Source organism: Chanodichthys erythropterus, chromosome 1, assembly GCF_024489055.1.
Source record: "Chanodichthys erythropterus isolate Z2021 chromosome 1, ASM2448905v1, whole genome shotgun sequence".
Classification (NCBI taxonomy): Eukaryota; Metazoa; Chordata; class Actinopteri; order Cypriniformes; family Xenocyprididae; genus Chanodichthys; species Chanodichthys erythropterus.
This window is the reverse complement of record NC_090221.1, coordinates 22081929-22093044: the sequence shown is the minus strand read 5'-3', so window position 1 is coordinate 22093044 and position 11116 is coordinate 22081929. Positions and strand designations below refer to the sequence as shown.

The 11116-nt window shown below is 36.1% G+C and overlaps 1 protein-coding gene across 3 annotated transcripts in view; it reads right to left on the bottom strand.

The window, feature by feature from the left end:
- The window catches only part of tbc1d2 (TBC1 domain family, member 2), a 23338-nt gene extending 12820 nt beyond the window's left edge, over positions 1 to 10518 (bottom strand). The window contains exons 1-4 of one of the 3 annotated variants that reach the window (XM_067390089.1): positions 10305 to 10518; positions 8674 to 9105; positions 7693 to 7837; positions 449 to 572 (exon numbers count right to left, since the gene is read on the bottom strand). In XM_067390089.1, coding sequence (XP_067246190.1) covers positions 449 to 572; positions 7693 to 7837; positions 8674 to 9105 — 701 coding nt within the window. In that variant the 5' untranslated portion in view covers positions 10305 to 10518. Of the gene's footprint in view, positions 1 to 448; positions 573 to 7692; positions 7838 to 8673; positions 9114 to 10304 lie in introns of all 3 variants that reach the window. The other 2 variants (XM_067390079.1, XM_067390071.1) reach the window with 2 other exon arrangements.
- Between the last annotated feature and the right edge of the window lie 598 nt (positions 10519 to 11116).

Below are 11116 nucleotides of genomic sequence, written 5' to 3'. Positions count from 1 at the left end.
TTTTTTATCTTATTTTTTACTTTATTTTACTGATTTTTATTTTTTTAAATTGCTATTAACGAAGTTGTGAACTATTTGTGATTTTTATATGGTGCATTAACATTTTTCTTGTTTATTTATTTGTAAATAAATAATAAATATTTTATTATCATTTATCCCACTTTTCTGATGTTGTCTGATGTGAGAACCCCTCATAAGACAGCTTGGTCACTTTCATACACATAAAATGTCAGGGAGTATATGTGTGTGGTGTGACAAGAGTAAGAGTCAAACTTCCCTAAAATAATAGTTCTAGAGAAATTTGGATAACGCAGATTTTTTTTTGCAATAGGTAGGTGCTGACGCAGATTTCCAGCGTTACCTAATTTTAATTTTACTCTAGAAATATGCCATGATGCCAGTGCCATTTTGTGAGACAGAGAAAAAAACAGTAAGTACATGTACTCACTGTAGCTCAATTAGCGGATGTTTGATTGACATATTGAGGGGGCTTTTTAATCCTCGTGCAGGCAGACTGGCAGCTTCTTCACCAACCAGACCAGAAGGCGTCTTCACCACAGGCAAGAAGTCAGCTGTGTAAAAGAAAGCAAAACCCGTTGCATTAAATACATCTGATAGTCCAGTATAACTAGATGCTTTCAGATAATGAGACTTGTTTCTTATTTGTTTTGTAAGAAAAACCTTTTTTCATGTTTTTGAAAGAAGTCTCTTATGCTCACCAATGCTGCATTTATTTGATCCAAAAACAGTAAAAACGGTAATATTGTTAAATATTATTACAATTTATAATATCTTTTTTCTATTTTAATATATTTTAAAATATAATTTATTCATGTGATTTCAAAGCTGAATTTTCAGCATTACTCCAGTCTTCAGTGTCACATGATCCTTCAGAAATCATTATAATTTGTTGATTTTGGTGCTTAAGACACATTTCTTATTATTACCAACTGTTTAAAACAGTTACGTTGCTTCATGTCTTTATGGAACCTCTGATTGTGATGTTCTGTTCTGTTCAGTCTTGCTCCGCCTAGTTCTTTTAATGGCACAAGCACACAATGTTGTATTGTTTTGTGTGTTTATTATCACAGGGTGAAGTACACGTCTCAGCATGCCTGAAATTCCTGCTAGTCGCTTAAGTGCTGTTTAAAGTAGAGATGCACTGACTGCAATTTTCTTGGCCGATTCCGATTTTTCGGTGTGTGACCTGCCGATACTGATTTTGACCAATTCCAATTTTCTTTCAAAGAACTTGACAGCATATAAAACCAAAAATCTACTTTACGTTTAAGCCCAGTAAGCCAGTCATTTTGGTAGTGAAGGGGTGGATTCTGGAATCCACTGCCGCTTCAATATATATCTTTTAAGTTATTAATCAACATTTATATTTCTGAAAGTGTCCTGCTCAGAGCAGATCTCAGATCAACTTAAGCCTTGACGAAGCTTTGAATCGTGTATGTGCGGTTTTGTGCAGGTCCCTTTGTACTGGACAACTGGCATTCTGCTTGAGACCAGCAGACACCATGTCATGACCCCAAAAGGACATCCGGTACCTAAATCCAGGGTCCCCCTCGTCATCACCGTGACAAAGGGAGATATGCTTCTTACTATCTGTCCACGTGTGGAAAATTTCTAATCTTGTCTATTTTTCAGAATCATTCAACCTGAAGTAATGACATAGTTAGTTGACTCTGTTAGAGTATAATTATTGAGAAAATATGATTGTACGCAGAGCGGCCTACGAACTCCTTGGGAGACTTGAAGCTGGCTTCTGCTGATGAAACTGCAAACTATTCTTCATTAAATTTTTCTTCAATTTATTTTTTTTAAATATCTGGTTATTATATCCTTGAAACCATATTTGGTTTCAAGGGTCCTAAACTGTTTATCCCCAACAGTAGCCTACTTGCAACTCACAAGCTGGTTGAGACTGAGAGGTGGCTTGTGCCCACCACTTAAAGGTGCTAAAGAGGATCTTTTCGTCGACTGAGAAACCAAAGACTGTTAGTGAGTTTTTGAAATGAGCGCATGCGTAAGAACAACCCCCCACTTTCACAGCTCATTTCGAGGGAACGCCTCGAAAACTCGTGCACGAGTATTGGAACACAAGTGTTTACCACCGGCATTCGCTGTGTTGTGTTAGTGGATTCATTAAGTCGGACTCACCGCAGGTAACTCATAATCTGCAGTTGTTACTCCTGTCTCCTGACAAAAACATTGCATGTGGCGCCTGTGGAGTGTGGAAAGTTACTAGAGCGTGCAGCCGCGCACATCTCGCACAAGGAACGTCACGGCAGTGATTTAAAAGCCAGAGGGCCAATCCGCGCACGTCTTTCACAAGGAACGTAATGGCAGTGATTGACAAGCCAGAGGGCCAATCGTTTACGCGATTGGCTGATATTTTTAAGGCCCTACCTCGTGCACAGATGATGTATAATAATATTATTCCTTTCAGTGCACCTAATAAACAGTCTTTTATCAGTTAGTAAGACAGTTTTGTCAGATATTTCCTTTTAAAGAATTCTCTGTTTAAGGACTACAACAAATGGCTGGTAGGGACTACAACGAGCTTCTTCCTGGGTTAGTGACATCACTAACCCTAAAATTTACATAAACCCTGCCCCCGACAACACGCAACAAAGGGGTGAGGCCATGTTATTGCAATACAATACGTAACACAAATGCCACAATATGCCATTATATAACCATAATTAAACTAAACTATACTTGTTCTGTCTTCATGCAGCATATATTCTCTGGCTCTGTGGGCATTTTAGAACAGTTCCCACACGAGCGATTTATAGATTATCATGACAGAATATGCTAATCAATGATTTTAAGATAGTTAACTCCACATCAGCTACATAAATTCATCAACTAACCATTCAGAAATGTCCTGTTATATTCTACATGTTGTCACTTCTTCCTGAGTCTCTCCATCATTGTCCAACTCCGGTTTGAGCATAAAAGGCTGAAAGGTTTCTAACATTTTTTTTGTGAGTCTGCCTGAGGTAATTAGAGCTGCTAACAGGAACTCTTGGAACTCCAACCTCTTCTTTGGAACAGCAGCTGATTTGCATTTAAAGGGACACACACAAAAAAATCTAGCCTTTTTGCTCACCCTCAAAAAGTGACAAATTTAACAGGCATTTTGAGCTAAAACTTCATATACACACTTTGGGGACACCCGAGACTTACATCTTGTAAAAGTGGCATTATATGACCCCTTTGAATAGATCAGTGGCGCGTGCGCTTTCTTGTTCTGAGCCAGAAACCTTCGGGAATTGGTAGAGTTATGTGCAATACAAGCACTATTTAACCGGAGCGAATGAGACGAATGAGTGAGAGGTAGGTGTGTGTCACTTCACTGTCGGAGAGAAGAGAGCGAGAACGCTCAACTGTTGTTATTGCCTGTGCCGCTAGCAACAAAACAGACCAACTCGGAATCGGCAAGTCTGGCCGGTTACTGGCCCGGGCCAATAATGCGGAAAAGAGGAATGCTCAATCAGTATGAAAGATCAATTATGCTAACCACTAGCTAGCACAGAGTAAAACAAAAAATATTAATTCTGTCTCTGATAATACTTTTAGCCTATATTTGCCTGGTGGAGCAATATGTCAGATTTTCTACAGATTCAGCTGATCAGGCATTTACATTCTCATTTCCTGCATTTGACTCATCCAACAGCTGTTTCCTAATGCCTGAATACCAGAGCTTGTGGTTGGATGGGGTTGTCTGTGTAAAAGGTATGCAAGTGCTTCTAGCACAACGACAAGCCCAACCCTATTTGGATTCAAGTAAATAATGTATTGATGCAAGGTAAATTAGAAGAGACTGGGAGCAATTTGCAATATTAATCAGTCAATCCAGTCATCTGCATATAGCAGATATACATTAGAAAGCAATTTTATATCAAATTACTGTTGCCAATAAAGGTGAAAAAGGATCTTTTCGCTGAGGTGTGGATCTTTATTTAACAAAACTCACTAAGAACACTATGAAAACCAAATAACCGCTATACACACGATGAGACCTGACAATGAACGGAAGGAAACCCCAACTAACAGAAACACAGCAAACAGAACTAAACACATGTAAACCCAAACAGAAACGTAAATTATCCCTTACAATAACATATTTTTTACTGAAAAAAAAAAAAAAAGTTTTTTACATAACATCTTATGTAAGCATTAAGTTTCTTTTGCCTCAAACCTTTTCAAAAACTTTTTAAACTTGCAGTTACTTTGTGAGACATATGCAGCAGACCAGTGTTATTTTAGTATTATTTATATACTATTGTATAATTTATATTCACAGTTTATATTAGGGATCTTTAAATATTATGTACAGTACTTACATAAACAAGTTAGGTACAATGTACTTATTGTGTTCATGTTGTATTGCAAAACACTTTTGCTGCCACTGAGTTTTAGTTTGGACTGGTTTGGTGGTCTGGTTAGGTTTAAGGCTGGGTTAAGGGGTAAAGGAAGGGTCAACAGCATATTTATAGATGTAACTACAGAAATTAATTGCAGCTGTAATTACATTAAGGTATTTTTTTTTTAAATAGAGGTATAATGTTAAAACGTATGTACAATGTCACGATCACCAGCCTCTTGTTCACTGATATTCTCACATGAACTATATTTCCCATAACTCTCTTCCCATTATTCTCATCATGCCTGATTGTTTCCACCTGTGGTTCATTAGCTTGTTTGTCTTTAGGTGCGTTCATGCAGCCTCGTAAGCTTGTAAAAAGTGTTCACGTCCTCGTAGAGCTCGTAAGCTGGAAGTTTTCTGTAAGCTCCCACATGTAACACGTGGCCGCTGTACCACCTGACCGCTGTAGATTAATTTAGGCGTTGATAGTGGTACCATGGAAACGCATAATTCCCAGTTCAAGGACCAAAAGGACATGAACAGCTCCGAATATAATGTCACGTGTTGTCATTTCAAGATTCCGGTAAATAGGTGGCGTGAAAGCAGCATTAGTCTATTTAAGCTGTGTTCTCATTTGGTTTGGTGCGTAGTCTTAGTAATGTTACCACTGCATTTCTGAGTACCTGTATTCTTGTTCCAGTGTTTCATGTTCTCTGCCTGTGTTCTTGGATTCTGTCTAGTTTGGAATGCTGTGTGTATTTGACCATGTGCCTGTTTTGACTACTCTTATGGATTGTCCTAAATAAATGCTGCACGTGGACCTTCACTGAAGTCTGTAACAGACACAATAAGTGCATTGTATCAAATGATTAATTTAAATATTAGTACAAACCCGATTCCAAAAAAGTTGGGACACTGTACAAATTGTGAATAAAAACAGAATGCAATGATGTTGAAGTTTCAAATTTCAATATGTTTCATTCAAAATGAATCATTTTAAGGGAAAAAATAAGTTGATTTTAAATTTCATGGCATCAACACATCTCAAAAAAGTTGGGACAAGGCCATGTTTGCCATGGCATCCCCTCTTCTTTTCATAACAGTCTGCAAACGTCTGGGACTAAGGAGACAAGTTGCTCAAGTTTAGGAATAGGAATGTTGTCCCATTCTTGTCTAATACAGGCTTCTAGTTGCTCAACTGTCTTAGGTCTTCTTTGTCGCATCTTCCTCTTTATGATGCGGTATGGTTTTCCAGCCTTGACCCTTACGCACAGAGATTGTTCCAGATTCTCTGAATCTTTGGATGATATTATGCGCTGTAGATGATGATAACTTCAAACTCTTTGCAATTTTTCTCTGAGAAACTCCTTTCTGATATTGCTCCACTATTTTTCGCCGCAGCATTGGGGGAATTTGTGATCCTCTGCCCATCTTGACTTCTGAGAGGCTCTTTTTATACCCAATCATGTTGCCAATTGACCTAATAAGTTGCAAATTGGTCCTCCAGCTGTTCCTTATATGTACATTTAACTTTTCCTGCCTCTTATTGCTACCTGTCCCAACTTTTTTGGAATGTATAGCTCTCATGAAATCCAAAATGAGCCAATATTTGTCATGACATTTCAAAATGTCTCACTTTCAACATTTGATATGTTATCTATATTCTATTGTGAATAAAATATAAGTTTATGAAATTTGTAAATTATTGCATTCCTTTATTTTTCCCAATTTGTACAGTGTCCCAACTTTTTTTGGAATCGGGTTTGTACATAGTAATTAAAAACACTTAATAAAAAGTTAGACCATGTTTTGAATGAACTTTTATTTTCATATTTTCAGTTTTCATTTTAATTGTAGTTTTAGTATATTTTGTAATGGTTTTTTTTGATCATTTTATATGTCACATAAAAATTAGGGAATATTTTATAGTATTTCTGCTTTATTTCAATAAACGCAAATTAAATAGTTTTAGTTAAAAATAACAACACTCCAGCATTTATTCAAAAAAGATAATTTGCATGTGAATATGTTCAGCAGAAGTCTGTCACAGGGGTTTTCACACAGCTCTATATTTTTGTAATTCAAGATGAACTAAGGTTTCTGATAATAATAAATAATAAGTATATATAGACTTCTATATATACTTCTTGTGTCATGTTGCCTATTTAAATTACTGATCTTTGAAAGCATTATGTAATAGAAAAGTTTTTTTTTTTTTTTTTTTTTTTCAACAGTTGAGAGTGGATAATGGCTTTTTGCACAGTAATTTAACTGCCTCTTCTTGGGTTAAGTGCTCAAGGGGAACTGAGCTCAGCAGTCATTTTGTGTTCAGTTCTAACCCCAGATTGTTATCTAAGTGCTATGCAGCACTGATATGGAATGCTAAGTTGCACAGCTGTCCTGCGACATGGTGAATAAGATGGATATTGACATTCATCCCACCCTTTCCCAGAATTACTAAACATTTAAAGTTTGCAGATGATTACCAGTCTTGACATTTCCTTTCCTGTCACACCCAGCTGCTGCAATAGATAACAGAATGAGTAGATCTGCTAGACAATACATGCAGAAACATAGTTGGAGACTGTATGAGTCCTGGTGAACATTCTACAAATAAAATATCAGACTGTGTTGCAACTTGCATCCTCCCCCTTGGGCTAAAGAACATGGATGACTAAACTAAAACAATGCAGCCAGCTGAGTAACATGCTATCTGATTTGTTGCTTCCAGCTGCCCCATTTGAACTAATCTTGTTCTTTCCCCCCTTTATCCTTGGCTTTTCTTCCTCTCTGCTCTGTATTCATGCTCAGAGCCAATGGTTTAGTAACATTGTTTAGTAACAATGGCCTGGATATATATATATATATATATATATATATATATATATATATATATATATATATATATATATATATATATATATATATATATAGATATATAGTAACATATAATACCCAGATTATCATCTGAATGAAGAATTTATAATAGTTTGAAGGTGAAGAAACTCCTCCGGCGATAAAAACAGTCAGTTCAAACATTATTTTGGTGCATAGATTCCAAGCATTCAAGAATAATCCTCAAGTTCTGACTGCGTTAGTTGATCTTTCACTTTCTATTAACTTATCACATGACTAGCCAAACTGAACTTTCCTTAGAAAAAACAAAGTGCATTCACCCTCAGATCATATTTCATAAACTGTAATTTCCAAAGTGCAGTAAGTGCTATTTAGTTTTCATGTGAGGAATGCTATGTTTCGTATTGTCTTCCTCAAGGTCATGTATTACTAAGCTGAAGAGTTCAAACTCTTACCAGGGCAGTTTGTTGATTGTGTGCTTTCCACTGTTAGGTTGTCTGGTTTTGGCATGGACTGGCGTTCGGCTTGCTGCTCCCTGTATGAAGCACGTTTCATCTGTAGCTGTTGCAACCAGTACATCTGTGCATCTCTGTTAGCTGCCTGAAAACAGAATGATGTTAGAAAACACCAGGTCACTATTGAGGAAGATTTCTAAAGCATTGTTGTCTTAATCAACATGCTCGGTTGTTATTCCTCCATACTTAACCCCAATGTTAATCAATCAAATGAGGAGGAGAGACCCTTTAAGAAGTCCCACATATTTAATATTCAGGGTGGCCTTATTTTAAAAATTAAGAAAAATGTTCTGTTCAATTTATCAAAAAATGTGTACTCTCTGACCTAATTTCAGCACTGTTGATACTCAAGTATGTGATGCATTGTAATATGAAGTGCAATCATGTGATCAGTGTGCCCTTTTAAAGTAAGGACTGTCGGACCCTACTGATAATAACAAGCTTTTTGGAGACAAGAAAGAAAGAAATGGAAAGAAGGAAGGGAAAAAAAAGAATAAGTAAGGCTTTATATTCCTCCCCCATTTAAATGCCTGAAGCTTGTTTTTTGAACAGGAACTGACCTTTAGAAACTTTTATATTATATCATGAATTGTCATTAGAAATCATAAAACTTGGTTTCACTTTAGTTTTTTTCTTTCATTTTAGTCCAATAGAAGTTTTATGGACATTCCCAGGTCTTTAACCTATAACATTTCATTTTTAGCAGAAGATAAAACACATGAAAGTCACATTGTCATTTTTTATTCATAATTTTCACAACCATGAGGCACATATTCCCTCCAATATAATTAAAATTTTTCCCTGTATAGTTGCCATGTTCTTCTCAGTAATCCCATCCCAAGCAGCTTGCCCCCCTATTTTGCTTAAAAAAAATCACAGTTCATGGAAGCCAGTTATTTCAAACCAAACGATGTGAATTACCTTGAGAATGAAAGTGCGCTCTGGTGTCTGTATATGAAAGGTTCCCTCCTCTCCCTGCAGCGGGTAACTGAACGTGGCACGAGACAGATCCACCTTACCCAGAGGATTGATATCCTGCGCCATGCGGTAGTAAAACAGCTGGCAGCTCTTCTCCTCGTAGGCAAACCAGCGGGACTTCCAGGCTTTGAGAGGTCCACCCTGCTTGCTGAGGTAGCCACATAGTTTAGTGCCGGACTGAGTGGGTGTCCTTCTGAAGGTGGCAGAGGTCCCATCAGGCTGAGCAGCATGGATAGTAATGTCTATTTTATCATGTGACCCATCTGACCGGCCCAAACTCTGCTGTTGGGGCTCCTCAGCGCCCACACACTCATCTGCTGGAGATTTGTGCATGTCTGGTGGAGGTGGAGTGCTGGAGTTTCCCTTGGTCTCCATCTGGTTATCTCAACAAAGAGAATGACATCAGAAAAAATAAAATTCTCAGAGTAATTAAATTATGTCCATCAGCATAGCTTCAGTAAAATATATATATGTATATATATATATATATATATATATATATATATATATATATATATATATATATATATATATATATACTATTACTAATACACTAAATAAGCAACTATCAATATTAGGGAAGGATGGTGGAAGATGCTTAAGAACAATGTGTATTTATTATAAAAATTAAACATATTTAAATATAGTCTTAGTATGTGCAGGATGTTGATATATCAGGCAATAGTAATATATATATATATAAGTCATTAATGTTACATACTAAATCAGCTATTCTGTTTAAAATTGTGATTTGACAATTTAGTTGAAAAAGTGAATAGCTAATGAGAGACAAAGCAGAATCCCAGTAAAAGAGATTCATTTGAAAGTTAACTTGATTCTATGATGTGTCCACAAATCACCCCATTAATAAATAAACAAACAAACAAAAAAACTTTGATATTCAACATGTCATACATAGATCACTATTTTCCAGAGACACAAAATCAGAGCAATTAACTTTAAAACTATTTGGATTAAACTAAATCTTACAACTTACAAATTTGTATATACATATGGTCAAGAGAAAAATATTAAAGTCATCTTGGGACATATTACCCCATCTTATTCTAATTAGAAAACAAAAAGAAAAAAAGGAGAACTATAGATTATATGGCATGCAAATACCACTTTCAAACGCATTGCACAGTACACAGCTAGGCTATCTCATTTCAGTTTCCAGAAAAGTTTCACTAAATATCACTTGCATTTATATACAACTCCATTTAATTCTTTAAAGTAAACTTGATTAATAATTCATTAACAAACATTATACTTTATGTCAGTACACCGTATAGCCTACGTTCAAACAGAAAATGTAGTTTCAAATTGTAAGCTGCATGGTATTTCAAATTATTTTAATGAACATTAACGGACTGTTAAACATTATATAATGTAAGTTAATTTTATTAATGAAACAATAAATAAAATAGGTAGGCTAACCATTCTCTGTATTTTAAAGTCATTTAGTCAACACCTGCAGTCAAACGCACGCACTGTTCGCGGTGCCAGTTGTGATAAATAAACTGAAACAAAACACACTATTTACACAACAGCAGTTGGTAATAATCACATACCTTGTTTTTAAAAAGGTTCTTTAGTCCATGTGTTCGTCCAGGGCGCGTCTATATGGCACTATAAACAACTCACACACTGCTACACTTCCTTCATGAATGATTCATATTCCTCAGAGTCCCAGCAGTAAGGAAATCAGGAAATGTCACATATCAGGAATATGTAAATTTGGGTAGTATTGCGGACGTCTTTAGGCAGGCGTGTCATGAATGTAATCGTCTTCATAGACTGTGTTGAAACCACAGTCTATGGTTGAAACACTGCTCGTTTCAAATTTATCTGTCGGATAAACCTGTCAGAAACTTGTTTTAAGAGTCAGGGCGTTTTGTACATAAAACATATTTTGTACATAAAATAAAATATATAAATCCCCCCTAACTATGTCCGACAAGTGAACGAATCCTTTTGGTCGGATCTTTTCATATTTTCAAAGAATCAATTAAAGAGGTTCACAAACCGCCTTTTCGGTAACGTTAGTGTTTTTTTCTCGGTAAGTGAGCTTATCGTAAGAGCATTTATATTTGCGCCTTGGCTGACTGTAGCTATGACAGTTTTGTCAATAAACACATGCAATAAATTTCATGTTGAAACGTTTGCAGCCAAAAATAGTATTGTTTATAAAGTAAATGCAAACTGTATTATTTACTAAGACTAATCATGGCTTAAATAAACTGACCTAAGAGTCATGAGATTATTACACCCTTATTTTATAACACTAAATCGAAAATAGTGCCTATAAGTCTTTTGGGGAATGTGGTTCCGAATCGCTGGCTTTGTTTTTTAACCGATGACGTCCCGATTGCTTCCTCCACGA